Here is a 25,218-nt window from a genome sequence, read left to right as displayed (position 1 = left end):
CCCCCTCGGATCGCCACATGGACCACCAGGGAAGCCCACCCTGGACCACCAGGGAAGGGCAACAAAAAAAAAAAAGTCTAAAAAAAAGTTAAAAAATAAAAACCATTAAAAATAAAAAAAAAAGATGCCAATCAGTGCCCACAAATGGGCACTGACTGGCAACATAGGAAAAATAAGTGCTGCCCCACAGTGTCACCGCACAGTGTTCATCAGTGCCACCCACAGTGTCCATCAGTGCCACCCCACAGTGCCCATCCATGCCCAGTGCCCACCTATGTGTGCCCATCTGTGCCGCCTATGTGTGCCGCCTATGTGTGCCCATCTGTGCCGCCTATGTGTGCCCATCTGTGCCGCCTATGTGTGCCCATCTGTGCCGCCTATGTGTGCCCATCTGTGCCGCCTATGTGTGCCCATCTGTGCCGCCTATGTGTGCCCATCTGTGCCGCCTATGTGTGCCCATCTGTGCCGCCTATGTGTGCCCATCTGTGCCGCCTATGTGTGCCCATCTGTGCCGCCTATGTGTGCCCATCTGTGCCGCCTATGTGTGCCCATCTGTGCCGCCTATGTGTGCCCATCTGTGCCGCCTATGTGTGCCCATCTGTGCCGCCTATGTGTGCCCATCTGTGCCGCCTATGTGTGCCCATCTGTGCCGCCTATGTGTGCCCATCTGTGCCGCCTATGTGTGCCCATCTGTGCCGCCTATGTGTGCCCATCTGTGCCGCCTATGTGTGCCCATCTGTGCCGCCTATGTGTGCCCATCTGTGCCGCCTATGTGTGCCCATCTGTGCCGCCTATGTGTGCCCATCTGTGCCGCCTATGTGTGCCCATCTGTGCCGCCTATGTGTGCCCATCTGTGCCGCCTATGTGTGCCCATCTGTGCCGCCTATGTGTGCCCATCTGTGCCGCCTATGTGTGCCCATCTGTGCCGCCTATGTGTGCCCATCTGTGCCGCCTACCAGTGCCGCCAATCAGTGCCACCTTATCTGTGCCCGTCAGTGCTACCTCATCGATGTCCATCAGTGCCATCTCATCAGTGCCGCCATATCAGTGCCCGTAATTGAAAGAGAAAACTTACTTATTTACAAAAAAATTAACAGAAAAAAATAAAAACGTAATTTTTTTTCAAAATTTTCAGTCTTTTTTTAGTTGTTGCGCAAAAAAATAAATCGCAGAGGTGATCAAATACCACCAAAAGAAAGCTCTATTTGTGGGGAAAAAAAGGACGCCAATTTTGTTTGGGTACAGTGTAGCATGACCGCGCAATTGCCATTCAAAGTGCGACAGTGTTGAAAGCTGAAAATTGGCTTGGGCGGGAAGGTGTATACGTGCCCTGTATGGAAGTGGTTAAAGAAGTATGGGTTTGTTGTTTTTTTTTTTTTTCCCCCCAATCATACTGACCTAGGTGCGTCCGTCCCCCGGTGTCTTTGCACCGATTGCTAATCGGCAGCTCTCCTGCTCCTCCGCGCTCACTAGAGCGCTGAGGGGCGGGGAGCGCCTGTCTCAGTGGCTCGATGAGACTGCCATCAGTCCAGGCACCTGGTGGATCCAGACTTCCGAAGTCGAGATCATGCAGTGCCTGGACTGATTCCAGTCACGGCAGAGAGCAGAAGACAGGAGTGCAAAACGAAATTGCACTCCTGGGACCCTTAGGAGAATCTCAGCCATATGAGCCGGGCTGGATTTCTACGTGAATTTTTTAACATGCCAACATTAAAAAAATGTTTTTGTTCACACTCTTCAGATGCCTTATACTATATCAGGGGTGTCCAAACTTTTTTCAAAGAGGGCCAGATTTGATTAAGTGAACATGCGTGAGGGCCGACAATTTTGCCTGACATTCTTTGAACCATTAAAATTCTGCCTAAGTTTGTTCGTCTGAGCATAAATACACGGCCCAACAAGAATTCTCTTGCCTTTGTGGCTGTGTGTGGTGAAGAGATGAGCTTGGGCGTGTTATTTGGATATACTGTATTTATCGGCGTATAACACGCACAGGCTTACCATTGCCATGAATGCAGCCTCACCATTGCCCTGAATGCAGCCTTACCATTGCAACCAATGCAGCCTTACCATTGCAACCTCACCATTGCAACAAATGCAGCATCAAATGTGCCATAAATGCAGCCTCACATGTGCCATAAATGCAGTCTCACCATTGTCATCAGTGCAGCCTGAACGATGCCCATCTGCAGCCTCGGAGGGCAGAGGGAGGGGGCAGGACGAGTGCCAACAGATTACAAACAGGAGAATGTCTTGTTTACCCTGTGGCCTCTTTAATACAAAGTCCTGCCTCCTATGATAGACAGAACAGTCGTCCAATGGCATGCCAGGAGACAGGACTTTCAATAGAGACACTGCTGAGTAAACAGGAGATTCTCTTCATGTAATCTGATGGTGCTCGTCCTGCCCCCTCCCTGTCCCCTCCAAGGCAGCGCCAATAAATACAGTATACATCTTTTGTATATCCAAATCCCCAGGGGGGCCATAATAAATCAACAGGGGGGCCGCATTTGGCCCCCGGGCCTGACTTTGGACATGCCTGTACTATATAGTCTGATATGGTACAGCAATCAAAGCTCTATGCCAATCCAGATTGGACTAGAGCAGGGATGATGTACCATGGTGTGTGCCTGGATTCCCCCCTCCAGTCTGTTCTATAGTAATGTCGGTGACGTAACTTTTTTTTTTTTTCTATTAGATAAGCAATATAGCTTGGACGCCTCCCTGCCTCAGGCCTTTTAAAAACCATGCACTGCTGTAGTGGCTTTATCTACAAATGTTTGTACTTAAAGCGGTATTCCACCAAAAAAATGAAAAGCCAGCAGCTTACACATACTGAAGTGGCTGGCTTTTAATAAATAGCCACTTGCCTGTCCTGGAGTCCAGTGAGGTCGGCACCCGCAGCTGATGTTTCCATCAGCTGTCGGGTGCTGCCGCCGCCATTGCGGGTAAGGAAACCCGGCAGTATAGCCTTTCTGCTTTACGCTGGGAACCCTACTGTGCATGTGTGAAGCTCCTCTCCTACTGGGCCGGTGGCTGGGGGAGGAGGGAGCCCCGCGGTGACTTAATGGGCCATGGCCCGGACTCCCAGAAGTGGGAAAGGATACCTGTCAAAGACCCCCCCAAAAGGTGCCAATTGTGGCACCGGGGGGGGGGGGGGGGAATCGGATAAGAAGAAGTTCCACTTTTGGGTGTAATGACAAATATGGAAGAACATGTGCCCAGATTACAATGAGGTAGACCTTTTATTTTTAAAGCATGCATCCTAAAAGTGGATTTAAACCCGATTCATGAAATTTGAGCTGAGCACATATCTGCAGTATTTTGTCATCTCTCTTCAAAGAGCCAAGTCCTCTATCTCTCCTGAACTGTTCCTCTATCTCCTGTCCTCTAACTCCTAACAAACTCAGACTTTTTAGACAAAAGCAGCCTGGATCTTCTGTCCTGGTAGGTTGCTAAAATAGATTTGCAGAGAGCAGGTCCTATTACTGAACACCTGAGTGTCTGCCTATGTTGAGAGGGGGTGTGTGCCTTTCCTCCAATCAGCAATGTTGATTGGAGACATCACATTCTGAGATTGTGTTAGATTTTCTCTTCCTGGTTAACACAAACAGTATATAAATGTAAAACATATGTATGGAGATCCTGTTTCATCTCTCTATCATCTGAGGCTGTTCACTTCACTGGGTGTATGGAGGGTTTACATCCACTTTGAAGCAGAGCTCCAGGCTCCTTCAGAAAAAAAAATACAAATACTGTAGCTGCTGACTCTTAATATTAAGATACTTACTGTCCATGAGTCCAGCGCTGTCTTCACCCGAGCCGATTTGAAAGGTTGTGGCTTCACAGCCGGTTCCCAACTGCGCATGTGTAAAGCATGCTGTGCTTTGTGAATGGCCCAGTGGGGGAAGGAGGAGGGGAGCCGAACTCCTGGATGATTTTGCCCCCCCCAAAAAAAGGTGCCAATTGCAGGAGGGGAGGAGGCAAATGAGCAGAGCATCCCCTTTTTTGAGTGGAGCTTTGCTTTAAAGGACTACTGCACATTTGTTTCAATAATGCTGTAACTAGTGTTGTAGAATTACAAATTTTAATTAAAGTAAAATTAAATAATGCAAAAAAAAAACATTTCTTTTATTTTCGATATAGTAAAAAAAAGTAGCTCAGGGACAGGACTCGGGAGGGTAAGAAATTAGATTGTGTCAGGCACACACTTATGAAACTGACTCGAACAGTGACAATGACTGCAGTGTGTAGCAGCACAGATCACCGACATGACAAGTCACTCTCCACGCCAGGTGATCTCTCCAGTCCACTCCAGTCTAAACAGCAATGACAGTCCCGCTCCCGAGGCTCTGGCCGCTCTGCTCCCTTGCACAATGACATCACAGCACATGCTCAGGCACCGCCTCTGCCAGAGCTGCCCAAACACACTGTAGCAGGCATTCGGATGGTCACGGCCAGCTCCAGACCTAGCCAAGCGTCACAGTCATATTTTTTTTTACTGGCAACCTTTTCTTTTTGCTGGCAGGAGAAAATTGCCTTTTTTTTTTTTTTTTTTTTCTTTTACTGGCTGCCAGTAAAAATACTGACGGTTAGCAACACTACCCTTGGCTTAACTAGTTCGTTTTTTTTTTCTATTTCAATTCTTTAATCAAGCCCTCACTGTCTTCTAATGCCAGCATAGAAGCAGTGTATGAAGGCAAAATTGCAGTACAACCTTGGGAGCCAGACCCCTCACTATGGGGATGATACATAATGCTAATTTGGGCAGAGGATCCAGCATGGGTGCTCACCTTGGCATTTGTAGCAACATGTGATACATCACTGGTTGCCACTTTACTGCCACTTTGGCCTAGAGCCTTTATGTGGTACTCTATTATTTCCTCTCACCCTTTTGCCACAAATATTAATTACAGAATAGTCTACATCTGACTTACCACCTCCTATACTCCACACCCTATTCCATGAGTACGCCACAAATGAACACTCTCACTAGTAGCTTTGGTGGAGATCAAGCAAAGGGAGTCACTGCTAACTTAAAGGTGCACCTTTGCTGTACTCGTGCAATGCATCCCTTGCACTGGAACAAGAGCTGGCTTTAACATTGGTCTCGGAATATGATTGTAGCTCTTTCAGGCACCTAACAAGCAGGCTATGTGACTAAAGCAGAATTCTCTCGATTGGTACCATGGTTCCTCCACTAAATTGTGGACGTCATTAGAAAATGACCGAATATCTCCCGACTGCACATTCCTTCCATGTACACACCCGACACACAGACCCCCTACAGACCTATTACCCCTTGTGACTTCCACTACGCTGCAAATTTGGGACAGCTACCTTACCAAAGGTTTATTGTCCTCGAGACCCAGCCCCTTGACTCCATTATTTGATATCAACTCTTTCCCTCCGACTTGTGCTAAATCTAAATTTCTTATGTGGCAAAAATCGGAGGCTCCTCTGTTGAGTCGTATGCTTCGCGCTGGACAACCCATTCCGCTACCGGAAAAGCGCTCTTCCTCCCACAACCATTCTATGGCTTGGCTTGAACATACTCACTTTATTCACAAAATACCAAACGTTGACGATATGACTAAACCACATACAGCCTTTGAGTCATTGCTATCACAGTCCGACAGTCCAGAGCATTCGCTATCCCTGATATATCAGTTACTGATTCAGGTCTCCTATCCAAACTCACCGTCATTCCTCTCAAAATGTGAAAGGGAGATAGATAATTTAAAAGAAATATTCATCTCATGTCATGTCCAAGAATGGAATTACCGTATTTTCTCTAGATGGTACCGCTGCCCCACTATTCTACACAAGTTTGATCCTAATGTTTGACGTATTTTGGAGATGTTTGCAGGCCACGGGGAACATGACACACATTTGGGGTACGTTCCCTTTTGGGACAACATTCTCAAGCTATATGACAAACTTGTAGGTGACAAATATCCCAATGAACCCCGCGTAACAGTCCTATCTATGTTACAGGGGTCATACTAACAAATTAAGAAGAGCTTAATTTGCCATTTGCTGATGGCTGAACGTTCAGTTATTGTCAGAGCGTGGCGTCAACCTGTGATCCCCTCTCTAGCTGATTGGGCATGTGAAATGGACAGGATCGAACATATTGAAAGGATGTTAGCGTGGGTTGCCGATAAGAGTGAGGACCACACTATTACATGGACCATTTGGTTACATTTCCGGTTCTCTGCTGATTTTGAATCTTTTATAGTGGATACAGCTCCTACTGCTTCCCCAGGGCCCTCTCATGAGTAGCGGGATATCCCCAGTGCCATCTTAGCATCATGGGCCCCTGGGCAAAGAAATGCATTGGTGCCCCAACAATGAAGATGGTGACCTGCGGCGTGCTACGCTGTCTGAGTCAGAAGATGGCAGAAGGGGATGGAGCCGATCTAGTTTTCCCAGCCACATTGGCGGCATGCTATGAATGCTGGGGCAGCCACGGCACGCTATGAATGTTGGGGGGGACACTGATGTCACTGGTTGCTAGGCACCAGGCGGCCGCCAATTCTAGCAACCAGTGCAGTCAAGTGGCATGCCACAGCTTCGGCGGCTTGGTGCCCCTTCTCTGTGGCAGCTTACAGCGTCGGGGCATGGTGCCATGCCTAGGATCGGCCCTGCCTGTCCTGATGGGGCCCCATGGGCACCTGGGCTGTGCCCAGGTGTGCCCACTGGATAAGATGGCCCTGGATATCCCTTCTCCCCACTTTCCGTTTCTTTCTTTTTTCTCTCCTTATTTCTCCTCCTCCTGTACGTTTATAATATTGTAGTATTCTTACCGGTGGATTCACCGTACTTTCAGGCCACATTTGTTGAGCCTTGTTTTTTTGTTTGTTTTTTACACCACTGTTTATAGTGGTCTACTGGTTACTTGATTTACCATTACTTGGTTTATTTCACTTACTTCTATGTTCATTTAAGGGGTTGTAAAGGTAATTATTTTTTTTCCCTAAATAGCTTCCTTTACCTTAGTGCAGTCCTCCTTCACTTACCTCATCCTTTCATTTTGCTTTTAAATGTCCTTATTTCTTCTGAGAAATCCTCACTTCCTGTTCTTCTGTCTGTACCTCCACACAGTAATGCAAGGCTTTCTCCCTGGTGTGGAGAAGGCCTTTTGAGGGGGGTGAGTAGGAGGGTCAGGACGCTCTCTACTTTGCAGATAGAGAAAGGAGCTGTGTGTTAGTGGGCGTCCTTTCCCGGCAGTTTTCCTGTCAGGAAAACTGGTCGTGTGTACAGAGGAAAAGGGACCGAGCCAGTTCTCGGTTTTCCCGGCAGTCTTTTGACCGTCGGGAAAACTAATTTGTGTGTACTAGGCATTAGATTGCAGGCAAACCACAGTCACATGAAATAGGGGACGCCATCATTGGACAGAAACCCACTTTAAAAAAACAAATAAAACAAGCTAGCAACATCTAGTTGGAAAAAAATGTTTTATTGTTCCTTGTTAAAATGATAGAAGGCAATATATAACAAGTCATGGTAGTGTACATCTGAAAGGAAAGCTCTCAAATGAGAGCTTACACCAAACGGACACATATACAGGGAATTCATAATGTAATTGAATCTGAGCGAACAATAAAAGGGCTGGACGGTGTCCCTCCATATTCACTGAACAAGCCAGCTATTTCCAGGGACAGCTTTACAGAATGATATCTACCTAAACATTGATAAAGGACACTGGACGATCTCTGTGAAATCTTTTATAGGTCAATAATGCAGCCATTAATCACACAATTTAACACCGAATTCCCATTCCAATGGCCATAAATGTCCCAAAGGTGCCACCGCTTTGCATCATCGTCTTTCCAATGCCACCAATAAGTTCTCGTCCTCTCATTCCATATCTGAAGAAAAAAAGAAAAGTGACATCAATGCAATGTAAACACAACTTTGCTACTCTTACTGATAACAGTGCCTTGAAAAAGAGTATTAACCACTTAAGACCCGGACCAAAATGCAGCTAAAGGACCTTGCCCCTTTTTGCGATTCGGCACTGCGTCGCTTTAACTGACAATTGCGCGGTTGTGCGACGTGGCTCCCAAACAAAATTGGCGTCTTTTTTTCCCCACAAATAGAGCTTTATTTTGGTGGTATTTGATCACCTCTACGGTTTTTATTTTTTGCGCTATAAACAAAAATAGAGCGACAATTTTGAAAAAAACACAATATTTTTTAATTTTTTGCTACAATAAATATCCCCCAAAAATATATAAAAAAATATATATATTTTTACTCATTTTAGGCTGATACGTATTCTTTTACCTATTTTTGGTAAAAAATAAAAAAAAATTGCAATAAGCGTTTATCGGTTGGTTTGCGCAAAATTTGTAGCGTTTACAAAATAGGGGATAGTTTTATTGCATTTTTATTAATTATTGGTTTTTACTACTAATGGCGGCGATCATCGATTTTTTTCGTGACTGCGACATTATGGCGGACACTTCGGACAATTTTTGGAACCATTGTCATTTTCACAGCAAAAAATGCATTTAAATTGCATTGTTTATTGTGAAAATGACAGTTGCAGTTTGGGAGTTAACCACAAGGGGGCGCTGATGGGGTTATGTGTTCCCTGAAGTGTGTTTACAACTGTAGGGGGGTGTGGCTGTAGGAGTGACGTCATCGATTGTGTCTCCCTATAAAAGGGATCACACGATCGATGCAGCCGCCACAGTGAAGAACGGGGAAGCCGTGTTTACATACGGCTCTCCCTGTTTTTTAGCTCCGGGGACCGATCGCGGGTCTCCAGCGGCGATCGGGTCCGCTGGTCCCGGAGCTTCGGACCGAGTTGCGGGACCGCGACTGGGTACTAGTACAGGATGTACCTGTACGTATATGTGCCCAGCCGTGCCATTCTGCCGACGTATATGTGCAGCAGGCGGTCCTTAAGTGGTGAATAACCCTTGAAATTTTAAATTTTGTTATGTTACAACCAAAAACATAAATGTATTTTATGTGATAGACCAGGGGTCTCCAAACTGCGGCCCAAGGGCCGAATGTGGCCCTTTGCTAGCCTTTTTCCGGCCCCAATGACACCAACAATGGGTCTCTCTTTCTTCCACTAATGATGGAGCACTATTCCTCCTCCTCCTACTGCCCACCAACACTGGGGCCATGTTTATTCTCACTAATGCTCGGCCCTGGGGCATTTTCTACCCCCATTGGTCAGAATCCGGCCCCCCTGAAGTCTCAAAGACAGTAAACTGGCCCTTTGCTTGAAAAGTATGGAGACCCCTGTGATAGACCAACACAAAGTGGCACAGAATTGTGAAGTGGAAGGAAATTTCCACTTCACAATTTATTTCACATTTATTTTTACAAATAAATATGTGAAAAGTGTGGGGGGTACATTTGTATTCAGCCCCCCCCCCCCAGTCAATACTTTGTAGAACCTCCTTTCACTGCAATTACAGCTGCAAGTCTTTTTGGGGATGTCTCTACCAGCTTTGCACATCTAGAGAGTGAAATTTTTGCCCATTCTTCTTTGCAAAATATCTCAAGCTCTGTCAGATTGGATGGAAAGCGTCTGTGAGCAGCAATTTTTAAGTCTTGCCACAGATTCTCAATGGGATTTAGTTCTGAACTTTGACTGGGCCATTCTAACACATGAATATGCTGTGATCTATACTAGGGGTCTCCAAACTATGGCCCACCAGTTGTTCAGGAACTACATTTTCCATCATGTCTGTGAATGTCAGAGTATTACAATGACTCATGAGACGTGTAGTCCCGCAACAGCTAGAGGGCCGTAGTTTGGAGATCCCTGATCTAAACCATTCCATTGTGCTTGATTCACAAAGCACTTGCCTGTAAACTTGCGGCGGTGTAGCGTAAAGCCGTCCGGCGCAAGCCCGCCTAATTCAAATGGGGCGTGTACCATTTAAATTAGGCGCGTTCCCGCGCCGAACGTACTGCGCATGCTTTGTTTTGAAATTTCCCGCCGTGCTTTGCGCAAAATGACGTCGCACCAACGTAATGTTTTGAACAGACGACGTGCGTTACGTACTTTCGTATTCCCGGTCTGCAGGACTGGACACCATATTCTAAATAAAGCCGTTGTGCAATCCAGAGTCACCAAAAGGTAATATTTGCTTTTTGCGGACTCTCATCTCTGAAAGAAAACAGTTGAATTCATTTTTGTTTGCTCACCTTAAACAGGAGAAAGTGCCAAAGAGAGCGCCGGCTGCCATGCCCACAGTGCACCCCATCATGAAGCCCATCTTTATTTTGTCAAAACATCTGGGCTGTGACTGCCCATAAGGTCCACCTACAGAAACCGGCATCTGCAAGAGAGCGAGCCTATTAATAATTATCAACGTGTGCAAAAGACGACAGATCAGCATTGCCTGAAACCATGACACCGATTTACTGAAGGAGCTGAGAACCTTCACCAATTGAACTTTGGAGAGATTGCCAACTTCTTTAGTAAATCAGCTTTAACCACTTGCTTACTGGGCACATATACCCCCTTCCTGCCCAGGCGAAATTTCAGCTTTCAGCACTGCGTCGCTTTAAATTAAAATTGCGCGGTCGTGCGACCTGGCTCTCAAACAAAATTGATGTCCTTTTTTCCCCACAAATAGAGCTTTCTTTTGGTGCCATTTGATCACCTCTGTGGTTTTTATTTTTTGCGCTATAAACAAAAATAGAGCGACAATTTTGAAAAAAAAAAAAAAACACAATATTTTTTACTTTTTGCTATAATAAATATCCCATTAAAAAAAAAAAAATATATATATATATATATATATATATATATATATATATATATATATATATATATATATATATATATATATATATATATATATATATATATATATATATATATATATATATATATATATTTCTCAGTTTAGGCCGATACGTATTCTACACATTTTTGGTAAAAAAAAAAAAATATCGCAATAAGCGTATAATGATTGGTTTGCGCAAAAGTTATAGTGGCTACAAAATAGGGGATAGAATGCTGACATTTTTTTTTTATTACTAGTAATGGCGGCGATCTGCGAATTTTGTCAGGACTGCGATATTGCATCGGACACTTTTGACACATTTTTGGGACCATTCACATTAATACAGCGAACAGTGCTATAAAAATGCACTAATTACTGTATAAATGTGATTGGCAGGGAAGGGGTTAACACTAGGGGGAGAGGAAGGGGTTAAATATGTATCCTGGGAGTGATTCTTACTGTGGGGGGAGGGGACTGACTGATGCTGTGTCCCTATGTACAAGGGACACAGCATCAGTCTCCTCTCCCCGACAGGATGTGGAGCTCTGTGTTTACACACACAGAGCTCCACGTCCCTGCTCTGTCATTGCCGATCGCGGGCACCTGGCGGACATCGCGGCCGCCAGGCACGTGCATCGGCATCTAGGGAACGCCCCGGCGCGCGCCCCCCAGTGGCCGGAGGACGCCAAAAGACAGCCTCCCAGATTTATAGAGCCACCTGGAGGCCGTCGTTTGACTATGGGCCGGGTCTCAAGTAGTTAAAATAGTTGTAAACCCCACTTATGAAATCTAACCTGGGCACACCGATCTGTCGTGTTTACTTATCTCTCCCAAAGCTCTAAGTCCCGTGTCTCCAGGAAGTGAACAGGCAGCAGCTTCAGCTGCCCACAATAAAAATGGCTGCAGCCAGACTCAGTGGAGGGAGATTTCTGCAGCATATTTGGCAAGTACAGAATCACAGTATATATAAAATAATATGCACAATGGATGGAGGGAAGCTTTAGAATGGCAAAGGTGTTTTTATTACAAATTATGTGAGCAGACTGCAGTTCCTCTGTAAGTGGTTAAACTGCCCTCATCTACAGACAGAAGTTCATTCATTTGATCTGAAAGAACAAAATGTTACAATGTTTCTCTTTATCTCTGTTTAAGCAATGTTGTGATTAAAGCGGGGGTTCACCCAAAAAACAAGTATATAACATTTTATTCAGTATACCGCAAACATGTACAGTATGCCGTTTTTTCTTTGGGGGGTGTACATACAGTATTATCGGTATTTTCCTCCCGGCTTCCGGGTACTCATTCCCGCGGGACTGGGTGTTCCTGTGCAGTGCCGCAATGTCATCTGGGACTTCGCCCATATGATTAATGTGCCTGAGAAAAACTCCCACCGGCGGATAAGGCGCGTCATGACTTTATGAAAATAGCCGAACTGCCAGTCGGCTCTATACGGCGCCTGCGCACCGACTAGGAGCCTTGTAGCGCTGACTGCGCAGGCACCGTATAGGGTCGACTCGCAGTTCGGCTATTTTCGGAAAGTCAAGACGCGCCTTATCCGCCGGTGGGAGTTTTTTTCAGGCACGTCAATCATATGGGCGAAGTCCCAGATGACATTGCGGCACTGCACAGGAACGCCCAGTCCCGCGGGAGTGAGAAGCCGGGAGGAAAATAGCGATAATACTGTATGTACACCCCCCCCCAAAAAAACGGCATACTGTACATGTTTGCGGTATACTGAATGTAATGTTATATACTTGTTTTTTGGGTGAACCCTCGCTTTAATCACAACATTGCTTAAACAAAGATAAAGAGAAACATAGTAACATTTTGTTCTTTCAGATCAAATGAATGAACTTCTGTCTGTAGATGAGGGCAGTTTAACCACTTACAGAGGAACTGCAATCTGTTCACATAATTTGTAAAAAAAACACCTTTGCCATTCTGAAGCTTCCCTCCATCCACTTTGCATATTATTTTATATATCCTGCGATTCTGTTTGAGGTATACTGAATGTAATGTTATATACTTGTTTTTTGGGTGAACCCCCGCTTTAGGGCCCCTTTCACACGTGCGGATCCCGGGAAGATCCGTTGTTGGACATCCGCTTGCTCAGCAGGGATCGCTCCATTGATCCCCACTGAGCCGGCGGATGACTAGGCTGTCTCTGCACACTATGCAGAGACGGACCAGTCAGATCTCAACTCCCCTCTATGGGGGGGGGGGATTGGATGTAAACAAACTGTCTGTTTTCATCCGATCCACCAGACAAATGCAAAAATAGGATTCCATTTCTCTGAGTTCATAGACGGACACAGCCTTCATTGAAATTGGGGTTATATCCGCTTTCACTAGGAGAGTAAATCTCCTGGTAGGAAGAAGCATAACCCTAATGTCAATGAAGGCTGTGTCCGTCTATGAACGGAAGAGAAAAAAGGATTTTTGTACCCTAAAATCCATTTCTCTGAGATCAGCCCCGATCCACTCTGCTAAAGTGTGACGGATGCAAACCCTATTTCTCTTTCGTTCATAGACGGACACAGCCTTCATTGACCTTAGGGTTATGCTTCTTCCTACCAGGAGATTTACTCTCCTAGTGAAAGCGGATATAACCCTAATGTCAATGAAGGCTGTGTCCGTCTATGAACGAAAGAGAAATAGGGTTTGCATCCGTCACACTTTAGCAGAGGGGATCGGGGCTGATCGGTTGTCAGCAGACATGACACCGCTTGCATTCACCACCACTTTAACCAGTTCCCGACCCCCGCATGTACATATACGTCCACAATATGGCACGTACAGGCACATGGGCGTACACGTACGTCCTCGCCTATTAGCGGGTGGGGGGTCCGATCGGGACCCCCCTGCTACATGCGGAGGTCGGGTCCGCTCGGGGAGTGATCCGGGACCACGGCGCGGCTATTTGTTTATAGCCGCTCCGTCGCGATCGCTCCCCGGAGCTGAAGAACGGGGAGAGCCGTGTGTAAACACGGCTTCCCCGTCCTTCACTATGGCGGCGCATCGATCGCGTCATTCCCTTTATAGGGAAGACACGATCGATGACGTCATTCCTACAGCCACACCCCCAAACAGTTGTAAACACATACTAGGTGCACCCTAACTCCTACAGCGCCACCTGTGGTTAACTCCCAAACTGCAACTGTCATTTTCACAATAAAGAATGCAATTTAAATGCATTTTTTGCTGTGAAAATGACAACGGTCCCAAAAATGTGTCAAAATTGTCCGAAGTGTCCGCCATAATGTCGCAGTCACGAAAAAAATTGCTGATCGCCGCCATTAGTAGTAAAAAAAAAAAAAAATAATAAAAATGCAATAAAACTATCCCCCATTTTGTAAACACTATAAATTTTGCGCAAACCAATCGATAAACGCTTATTGCGATTTTTTTTACTAAAAATAGGTAGAAGAATACGAATCGGCCTAAACTGAGGAAAAAAAGTGTTTTTATATATGTTTTTGGGGGATATTTATTACAGCAAAAAGTAAAAAATATTGCTTTTTTTTCAAAATTGTCGCTCTATTTTTGTTTATAGCGCAAAAACTAAAAACCGCAGATGTGATCAAATACCACCAAAAGAAAGCTCTATTTGTGGGGAAAAAAGGACGCCAATTTTGTTTGGGAGCCACGTCGCACGACCGCGCAATTGTCTGTTAAAGCGACGCAGTCCCGAACTGTAAAAACACCTTGGGTCTTTAGGCTGCATATTGGTCCGGGGCTTAAGTGGTTAAATAGTAGAGGTTTTTTTTTTATCGGTTTCAGTAGCTTTGGTGTTAAAGCGGGAGTTCACCCGAAAAACAATTTTTAACATTAGATTGAGGCTCATTTTGTCAAGGGGAATCGGGTAGTTTTTTTTTAAATCGAAGCCGTACTTACCGTTTTAGAGAGCGATTTTCTCCGTGGCTTCCGGGTATGGTCTTTGGGACTGGGCGTTCCTATTTGATTGACAGGCTTCCGACGGTCGCCTACAGCGCGTCACGAGTAGCCGAAGGTCGGTGCGGCTCTATACGGCGCCTGCGCACCGACATTCGGCTACTTTCGGAAAATCGTGACGCGATGGATGCGACCGTCGGAAGCCTGTCTATCAAATAGGAACGCCCAGTCCCGCAGCCCATACCTGGAAGCGGCGGAGAAGATCGCTCTCTAAAACGGTAAGTACTGCTTCGATTTTAAAAAAAAAAAAGATTCCCCTTCACAAAATGAGCCTCAATCTAATGTTAAAACATTTTTGCGGGTGAACTCCCGCTTTAATGAGATTAATAGGTGCACTAGATGAGACGACCTCTAAAACAGGAATGGTTTTACAGGTGGAGGCCACTGACATTTTCCCCCTACTCATGCTTCACTAGTTTTGCCCTTGGCTAGGGTCAATGTCACTACTAGTAGCATGAGGCCATACCTGGACCCTATAGAGCAGTGATGGGGAACCTTGGCAGCTCACATGTTTTGGAACTACATTTCCCATGATGCTCATGCACTCTGCAGCGTAGTTGATCATCATGGGAAATGTAGTTTCAAAACATCTGGGGTGCCAAGGTTCACCATCACTGCTCTATAACTAAAAACATTATTTTTTTCTGAACAGAGTGCAGAGGGATTAGAAAATCCCAATATTTGGTTTGTCTCCAGAACAGGAATAAAGATCTTCCAATGGGGGACATTAGTTCTGGTGATAATCAGGGATCCCCCCTGGAGGGATTTCCTCCAACTTCCTGTTTTGGCTATTAGACCGGAAGTAAAGGTGAAATCTCTTCAATGGGCCACACAAATAAAAAGGGGGGGGGGGGGGGGGGTGATAGGAATTTTTGAAGGAGATCCAATGGCAACAAACAATTCTGAGACCAGGAACAAGCATGCCAATCAGGAGCTGTGACTTCACTTGCTACATGCTTGTCCCCAATCAAAACTGAAGCAGCCAGAAGGCGAGCATTTCCAGAGGCAGCCTGGAATACACAGCTCCTCCATGGGGAAACGTCAGGCAGCGAACCCAAGACTGAACAATCTCCCTTAGATCTATCACTGATAAATTCGTACTCATACTGTAATTTCGTTAAAGCAAATTGTACATTCACATTATATGAAGTATGGACAGCCTGAACCCCAGCCGGTAGTCTGTGTCCTCCATATCCGGATCCTCACCTTTGTAGCCCCGTGTGTGCCCGCTCCGCTCACTCCGATCACCTCTCCGCTCTGGGCCGCAGCACACTGATGACGTGAGAGACGGTCCGCCCACCCCGGAAGTCTCCTCAGAGTCTCCGCCCATCTGTTAGTTACACAACGAGCCAGGCAGCCCGTGGACGAGATGCTGTGCAGGGGGGCGATCCGGAGTCTGCTGGCGGCTGGGGGGTGCGGGAGAGTCCCGGCCGCCATGGCCAGCCGGGCACAGAGGCCAGGTACTCAGACTAGGCCTCAGCCTGGAGCGTGTAATGTGTATGGGGGGGGGGGAAGAGAGACAGGACACTGACAGCTGACAGGGGGAGGGGCTGTATCTGTCCCCCCCCCCCCCCCTGTCCCATTCCTCCGTGTCTGTCCCCCCCCCCCCCCGGTCCCATTCCTCCATGTCTGTCCCCCCCCCTGGTCCCATTCCTCCGTGTCTGTCCCCCCCCGGTTCCATTCCTCCGTGTCTGTCCCCCCTGTCCCATTCCTCCGTGTCTGTCCCCCCCCCCCCGTCCCCGTCCCATTCCTCCGTGTCTCCCCCCCCCTGGTCCCATTCCTCCGTGTCTGTCCCCCCCCCCCCTGGTCCCATTCCTCCGTGTCTGTCCCCCCCCCCCCGTCCCATTCCTCTGTGTCTGCCCCCCCCCCCCGTCCCATTCCTCTGTGTCTGTCCCCCCCCCCCCGTCCCATTCCTCTGTGTCTGTCCCCCCCCCCGTCCCATTCCTCTGTGTCTGTCCCCCCCCCGTCCCATTCCTCTGTGTCTGTCCCCCCCCCCCGTCCCATTCCTCTGTGTCTGTCCCCCCCCCCCGTCCCATTCCTCTGTGTCTGTCCCCCCCCCCCGTCCCATTCCTCTGTGTCTGTCCCCCCTTCCCCCGTCCCATTCCTCTGTGTCTGTCCCCCCTTCCCCCGTCCCATTCCTCTGTGTCTGTCCCCCCTTCCCCCGTCCCATTCCTCCGTGTCTGTCCCCCCTTCCCATTCCTCTGTGTCTGTCCCCCCTTCCCATTCCTCTGTGTCTGTCCCCCCTTCCCATTCCTCTGTGTCTGTCCCCCCCCGTCCAATTCCTCCGTGTCTGTCCCCCCCCCCCCTTACCATTCCTCCGTGTCTGTCCCCTCCTGTCCCATTTCTCCATGTCTGTCCCCTCCTGTCCCATTTCTCCATGTCTGTCCCCCCCCCCCGTCCTATTCCTTCGTGTCTGTCCCCCCCCCCTTACCATTCCTCCGTGTCTGTCCCCCCCCTTACCATTCCTCCGTGTCTGTCCCCCCCCCCGTCCTATTCCTCCGTGTCTGTCCCCCCCCCGTCCCATTCCTCCGTGTCTGTCCCCCCCCCGTCCCATTCCTCCGTGTCTGTCCCCCCCCCCGTCCCATTCCTCCGTGTCTGTCCCCCCCCCCCCGTCCCATTCCTCCGTGTCTGTCCCCCCCCCCCGTCCCATTCCTCCGTGTCTGTCCCCCCCCCCCCGTCCCATTCCTCCGTGTCTGTCCCCCCCCCCCCGTCCCATTCCTCCGTGTCTGTCCCCCCCCCCCCCGTCCCATTCCTCCGTGTCTGTCCCCCCCCCCCCGTCCCATTCCTCCGTGTCTGTCCCCCCCCCCGTCCCATTCCTCCTTGTCTGTCCCCCCCCCCTGTCCCATCCCTCCGTGTCTCCCCCCCCCCCCCCTGTCCCATCCCTCCGTGTCTCCCCCCCCCCCCGTCCCATCCCTCCGTGTCTCCCCCCCCCCCCGTCCCATTCCTCCGTGTCCCCCCCCCGTCCCATTCCTCCGTGTCCCCCCCCCGTCCCATTCCTCCGTGTCTGTCCCATTCCTCCGTGTCTGCCCCCCCATTATTCTATTCCTCCGTCCCATCACCCTATTCCTCCATGTCTGTGTGTCCCCCCCCATCACCCCATTCCTCAGTGCCCCCCCCCCCCATATCCCATTCCTCAGTGCCTGTCCCCGTCCCCCCCCCCCCCATATCCCATTCCTCAGCAGTATATGGCCGGCTATGTGTGTTTCGTACTTTTCTGAGAACTCCTTTCCTTTTAATATATTGATGTAAACATGTTGATGAATCCAAAGCAGACGGAAGTGGGCGTGACCATTGCATAACCCGATGCGGTGCGCTGAGTATAACTAATTGAGGCGTTTTTGTTTTTCAGCCGACTGGCGGGATAGAAAGTCCACAGAGGAGGAGTCAGAGCACAGACCGCTCTACATGGATGTCCAATCAACAACTCCAATGGTGTGTGAGATACGTACACCCGAGACATGTGATCATAACCCCCAGATTGTGGATCTCGTGTGTGATCCCTCTCTCTCTGCTGAGTACACCCGAGACATGTGATCATAACCCCCAGATTGTGGATCTCGTGTGTGATCCCTCTCTCTCTGCTGAGTACACCCGAGACATGTGATCATAACCCCCAGATTGTGGATCTCGTGTGTGATCCCTCTCTCTCTGCTGAGTACACCCGAGACATGTGATCATAACCCCCAGATTGTGGATCTCGTGTGTGATCCCTCTCTCTCTGCTGAGTACACCCGAGACATGTGATCATAACCCCCAGATTGTGGATCTCGTGTGTGATCCCTCTCTCTCTGCTGAGTACACCCGAGACATGTGATCATAACCCCCAGATTGTGGATCTCGTGTGTGATCCCTCTCTCTCTGCTGAGTACACCCGAGACATGTGATCATAACCCCCAGATTGTGGATCTCGTGTGTGATCCCTCTCTCTGCTGAGTACACCCGAGACATGTGATCATAACCCCCAGATTGTGGATCTCGTGTGTGATCCCTCTCTCTCTGCTGAGTACACCCGAGACATGTGATCATAACCCCCAGATTGTGGATCTCGTGTGTGATCCCTCTCTCTGCTGAGTACACCCGAGACATGTGATCATAACCCCCAGATTGTGGATCTCGTGTGTGATCCCTCTCTCTCTGCTGAGTACACCCGAGACATGTGATCATAACCCCCAGATTGTGGATCTCGTGTGTGATCCCTCTCTCTGCTGAGTACACCCGAGACATGTGATCATAACCCCCAGATTGTGGATCTCGTGTGTGATCCCTCTCTCTGCTGAGTACACCCGAGACATGTGATCATAACCCCCAGATTGTGGATCTCGTGTGTGATCCCTCTCTCTCTGCTGAGTACACCCGAGACATGTGATCATAACCCCCAGATTGTGGATCTCGTGTGTGATCCCTCTCTCTGCTGAGTACACCCGAGACATGTGATCATAACCCCCAGATTGTGGATCTCGTGTGTGATCCCTCTCTCTGCTGAGTACACCCGAGACATGTGATCATAACCCCCAGATTGTGGATCTCGTGTGTGATCCCTCTCTCTGCTGAGTACACCCGAGACATGTGATCATAACCCCCAGATTGTGGATCTCGTGTGTGATCCCTCTCTCTGCTGAGTACACCCGAGACATGTGATCATAACCCCCAGATTGTGGAGGTTCCGTTATTTGTCCTACAAGTGGCAAAGTGACAGGGTCTCTTTAAAGCCCACCCTGTGACTCCGTTATACTTTGCATCGGAGCATTTCCCCTCCATCACAGCTGCCACAGGAGACAGGTGTTGGCTGGTGTGAGATTTTCCAGTTTTTTTACCCTAACCACTTCAGCCCCGGACCATTTTGCTGGCCAATGACCGGGCCACTTTTTGCAATTCGGCACTGCGCCGCTTTAACTGACAATTGCGAGGTCGTGCGACGTGGCTCCCAAACAAAATTGGCGTCCTTTTTTCCCCACAAATAGAGCTTTCTTTTGGTAGTATTTGATCACCTCTGCGGTTTTTATTTTTTACGCTATAAACAAAAATAGAGAAGAAAAGTATACCGCTCTAAAAACAATCAATCCCCATTGTTTCCGTCCCAACAAACCAAGAGGGTGCTGGCTGTGCTCAATTACCATGAGATGAAAGAAAAATCCTGGATTGCCGCACTCCTCAAAAAACGATGTCTTTATTCAAAACATGAAAAAACAACAAAAAATAGCTACGAGCAAGCATCACAGGATGCAAAACATGTCAGCTCTTTTTTCCTAATCCACTGCAGCATGAATTTTGGCTGTTTTTTTCCATTTGAATTTTTGTTGTTTTTTCATGTTTTGAATAAAGACATCGTTTTTTGAGGAGTGCGGCAATCCAGGATTTTTCTTTCATCTCATAAACAAAAATCGAGCGACGATTTTGGAAAAAAAATGAATATCTTTTTGCTGTAATAAATATCCCCCAAAAATATATAAAAAAAACTATTTTTTTCCTCAGTTTAGGCCGATACGTATTCTTCTACATATTTTTCGTAAAAAAAATCGCAATAAGCGTTTATTGATTGGTTTGCACAAAAGTTATAGCGTCTGCAAAATAGGGGATAGTTTTATGGCATTTTTATATATTTTTTTTTTTTTACTAGTAATGGCGGCGATCAGCGATTTTTATCAGTACTTCGACCTTATGGCGGACACATCAGACACATTTTTGGGACCAGTGCACCATACTGCATTTGGGACCATACTGCAGATGTCAGCAGTATGCTGGATCTAATGGCAGAAAGTTGATTTTTGGGTGAACCTCCGCCTTAAAGTGTAATTTTTAGGCTGGCCGCTAGGTGGCGCTTCCGTTAAGTTCGGCGTAGAATATGTAAATGACTAGATGCGCCTATTCACGAACGTATGTGCGCCCGTCGCAGTAAAGATACGCCGTTTACGTAAGGCATTTTCAGGCGTAAAGTTATTCCATCAAATAGCTGGACTAGCCAATGTTAAATATGGCCGTCGTTCCCACGTCCAAATTTGAAAATTTTACCTCGTTTCCGTAAGTCGTCCGTGAATGGGGCTGGACGTAATTTACGTTCACGTCGAAACCAATACGTCCTTGCGGCGTACTTTGGAGCAATGCACACTGGGATATGTACACGGACGGCGCATGCGCCATTCGTAAAAAACATCAATCACATCGGGTCACAGTTAATATACATAAAACACGCCCCCCACATCCTCATTTGAATTAGGCGCGCTTACGCTGGCCTATTCACGCTACGCCGTGATATATCTATAATCTCTCTATAGCTTTAGTTGTGTGAACAAAATGATCAAAATGTAATTTGGGTAAAGTTTTGCATGACCGTGCAATTGTTGTTCATTGTGACAGCGCTGAAAAATGTCCTGGGCGGGAAGGGGGGAGAAAGTGTCCAGTATTGAACTGATTCTTTTTTTTCCTCTGCTAATATGTAAAAAAAATGTTTTAGTGCAAGCCTTTACATGCTTCTGTTCTGGAGATACTCAGACATGCCTTGCCACGAACTTCAAGGTGGAGAAGGTGGGAGCTGTAAGGAGGGTGTACCTGCTATGATGACGTGTTTAGCTCCATTATGAAAGAACTGCTGAAATACAGAAATCAGCCAATCGCTTAGATGGGGAATGATATCTCTGGAGTTGTACCATGCACAGTATGGAATGCGTTTTGCAAGTGAACATTTCATGTTCTGATATACTTTTTGCATTACATTACAAAATGGCTTATGCAGTGATTATAAATGTTTAATATCAGTGTTTTAATTAAACTTTTTTTTTTTTGTTTAGTATATATAGACCAGGGGTCTTCAAACTACGGCCCTCCAGTTCAGGGACTACAATTCCCATCATGCCTAGTCATGTCTGTGAATGTCAAAGTTTTACAATGTCTTATGGGATGTGTAGTTCCGCAACAGCTGGAGGACCTTAGTTTGAGGATCCCTGATATAGAGTGCTATAGAGGTTTTTATTGCTGTCTTTGTCCCCATCAGTGAGATTTTCCAGCACTTTCTGTAACCAGAGGCAGCAAAGGAAGTGGAAATACCTTTGACCGTTGTCACCGGAGAAAGTGCCTTAATTGCAAATACCAGCTGTTTCAGTGACGGCTGTAACATTTTGGATTCCTTCTCCCTTTCTCCTCCAGTGACAGTGGTTTCCAGAACAAATAGTAAGAGTAGTTCTCCCCAATGGTGATACAGACAACAGCAAATACTTGGCAGAGGTTCTAACCCTTTTTCCTACATTATCCAGAATGGCAAAACCATTTTGACTGGAGTTCTACTTTGTTGTTTTGTGTGTGTATGTATGTATGTGTGTAATAAATAATAAAAAAAAAAAAAAAAAAAAATATATATATATATATATATATATATATATATATATATATATATATATATATATATATATATATATATATTAGGTGAAGTTAAACACATCTGTATTAAAAAATATTTTAATGTACCATCTTTATTTTTAGGATCCCAGGGTACTAGACCGTATGTTGCCTTACTTGGTGAATTACTATGGAAACCCTCATTCAAGAACCCATGCGTACGGCTGGGAGAGTGAGAAGGCGATGGAGAAGGCACGAGAGGTAACTCCAATGAGGTTTTCTAAAAGGGTGGCCGTGCCTTTAACCACTTAATCCCCGGACCATATTGCTGCCCAAAGACCAGAGCACTTTTTGCGATTCGGGACTGCGTCTCTTTAACTGACAATTGCGTGGTCGTGCGACAAAATTGGCGTCCTTTTTTTCCCGACAAATAGAGCTTTCATTTGGTGGTATTTGATCACCTCTGCAGTTTTTATTTTTTTGCGCTATAAACAAAAATAGAGCGACAATTTTGAAAAAAATGAATATTTTTTACTTTTTGCTGTAATAAATATCCCCCAAAAATATATATATAAAAAAAAAGATTTTTTCCTCAGTTTAGGCCGATACGTATTCTTCTACATATATCTCATTAAAAAAATCGCAATAAGCGTTTAGTGATTGGTTTGCGCAAAAGTTATAGCGTTTACAAAATAGGGGGTATTTTTATGGCATTTTTATTAATATATTTTTTTTACTAGTAATGGCGGCGATCAGCGATTTTTTTTTTTTTTTTTTTTTTTTTTTTTTTTTTTTCGGTACTGCGACATTATGGCGGACACTTCGGACACTTTTGACACATTTTTGGGACCATTGGCATTTCTATAGTGATCAGTGCTATAAAAATGCATTGGATTACTATAAAAATGCCACTGGCAGTGAAGGGGTTAACACTAGGGGGCGGGGAAGGGGTTAAGTATGTTCCCTGGGTGTGTTCTAACTGTGGGGGGGGGGGTGGCCTCACTAGGGGAAACACTAGTTCATACATTGTATGAACAGAGGATCAGCATTTCCCCCCCTGACAGGACGGGAGCTGTGTGTTTACACACACAGCTCCCGGTCCCCGCTCTGTAACGAGCAATCGCGGGTGCCCGGCGGCAATCGCGCCCGTCGGGCACCCACACAGGAGTCACGGACGAACGGGAGGCGTCTCAGAGCAGGGGGGGAGCAAAATTGAATGGGGGGGGGGGCCCTAAGAATTGTTTTGCCTGGGGTCCAATCAACATTAAAGACGGCCCTGAGTGGTATAGGATATCGAGCCTGAAAAGAGCATTTGAAAATGAGAATTAATAAGGCAAATAATAAGCATTCTATAAATTTATTTTGGCATATTGATTTACTTGTCACAACTGGACTGCCAGCACTGCCTGTAGAGTTGAAAATCTATTTTGGGTTCCTGGGACACAGAGATGAGATGACTTCTCCAAGGACAAATTAAAAAGGGCTGCGACCTTGCCTTTCTTTTTTTTCCCTTCGGTTGAATCGTTTGAAGTTTAAACACTTTACTGTAATGCCAGAAATTTAGATCTGATGTATTTATGTGAAAAACGTTTATTTTTTATGCAGCAAGTGGCAAACCTGATTGGAGCAGATCCAAGGGAGATCATTTTCACAAGCGGGGCCACCGAATCAAACAATATTGCTATAAAGGTACATTTTAAGTTTCAGTATTAGTCTGTTTATGAAAGACAATTTTTGTGCCTTGGGGTTATTATTCTTATGGGAACACAGTGTGAGATAATCTCTCTACAATTCGAGGATTTCCCCTCTTGAACAGTTGTTACCAAAACAAATGGAGACGGTGAAACAAATGGAGATGGTGAAACAATCTGCCAGGGTGGTTGGCCATTCCTGATGATCTCTACCCTACCTTTCTCTAAAAAAATAAATAACCTGACCCTTATATAAAATAACATATCGGAGTCTGAACTGCACTGGGAAATTCCTAAATAAAGATGGTCAACGTGGTTGTAAAATACTTATGGTGTTAGTGTGATGCAGCGGGATAAGGAAATTCCCCATAGGACCTTTTCATACATTACCAGAAGGAATCCATTCTCTTTATTATGCTTTAGATGTAATGATTATTATAAGATAACGATATCCACTTGCCGACCACCCTATAGCAGTTTTACTGCTACAGGGAACCCGCAATGTGCAGGACCACGTGTGTTTTTTTTTTTTTTTATATATATATTAGCTGAATACCCGGCGTTGCCCGGTCTTCCTATCTTAACCTTTTGGGGAGGAAAATCATAGTAATATAAATATCCCATCTTTTATATAAGGGTGTAGGTAAGGGTTAATTTAACTGTCATATATTTTTATTTGGCATATAAGTAATATGTGTACCAGGTATTATTGAAATATCTCCAGGCGTACAGAAGTTATGTGGGAACATACATTTCCCATTGATTTGCATGGGACTTTAAACAAAAACCCCGACCCTCACAAATGGGGGTAGTTAAGGGATAAATGAACTATCCTATAGTTTAAGTGGACATATAAGTAACATGTGACCAAGTGTTATCGAAATATCTACAGCCGTTTGGAAGTTATGAAGTAACATGTATTTCCCATAGAGTTGAATGGGACTTTAAAGAAAAACCCCCACCATGGCAAATGGGGGTGGGTAAGGGTTAAACCACCTATCCTATGTTTGTTGCTGACATATAAGTAACATGTGTGCCAAGTTTCATGTTAATATCTTTAGCCGTTTGGACTTGATGCTGGAACATACATACATCCATCCATACATACACACACACACACACACACACACACACACACACACACGTTGAGTTTTATATATATATATATATATATATATATATATATATATATATATATATATATATATATATATATATATATATATATATAGCGCCAACAGTTTACGCAGCGCTTTACACTGTAGAGGGGGGACAACCTGGTCGGTCCGGCTTCTTCCGCGCTGTCTCCGTGTCGAATCCCCGCTTCCCGCGCTCAGTTTGAAGCCTCCGCCGACATATACCGAGCGCAGTACACTCAGGTATATTCGGCCACGCTCGGCTTCTCACGCATAAACGTCACAGAGCGTGACTACGAGCAAAGCCGAGCCTGGCCGAATGTACCCGAGTGTACTGCGCTAGGT

General features: G+C 46.3%; 2 protein-coding genes across 2 annotated transcripts in view; one reads left to right on the top strand and one right to left on the bottom strand.

The window, feature by feature from the left end:
- Nucleotides 1–7,443: 7,443 nt before the first annotated feature.
- On the bottom strand, nucleotides 7,444–16,032 carry ROMO1 (reactive oxygen species modulator 1). The gene is made up of 3 exons (XM_040330620.1): nucleotides 15,924–16,032; nucleotides 10,180–10,313; nucleotides 7,444–7,874 (listed from the first exon to the last, which is right to left on the bottom strand). Exons 2-3 carry the CDS (start codon nucleotides 10,311–10,313, stop codon nucleotides 7,766–7,768), a joined length of 243 nt encoding a protein of 80 aa, XP_040186554.1. The 5' UTR covers nucleotides 15,924–16,032; the 3' UTR covers nucleotides 7,444–7,765.
- NFS1 (NFS1 cysteine desulfurase) overlaps nucleotides 16,032–25,218 on the top strand; it is a 25,883-nt gene continuing 16,696 nt past the window's right edge. The window contains exons 1-4 of the mRNA XM_040330619.1: nucleotides 16,032–16,177; nucleotides 18,067–18,149; nucleotides 22,191–22,307; nucleotides 23,652–23,735. Coding sequence (XP_040186553.1) covers nucleotides 16,087–16,177; nucleotides 18,067–18,149; nucleotides 22,191–22,307; nucleotides 23,652–23,735 — 375 coding nt within the window. The 5' untranslated portion in view covers nucleotides 16,032–16,086. The remainder of the gene's footprint in view (nucleotides 16,178–18,066; nucleotides 18,150–22,190; nucleotides 22,308–23,651; nucleotides 23,736–25,218) is intronic.

This window comes from Rana temporaria, chromosome 12, assembly GCF_905171775.1.
Source record: "Rana temporaria chromosome 12, aRanTem1.1, whole genome shotgun sequence".
Taxonomy (NCBI): Eukaryota; Metazoa; Chordata; class Amphibia; order Anura; family Ranidae; genus Rana; species Rana temporaria.
The sequence above is the reverse complement of the archived record's forward strand: the minus strand, read 5'-3'. Positions and strand labels throughout refer to the sequence as shown.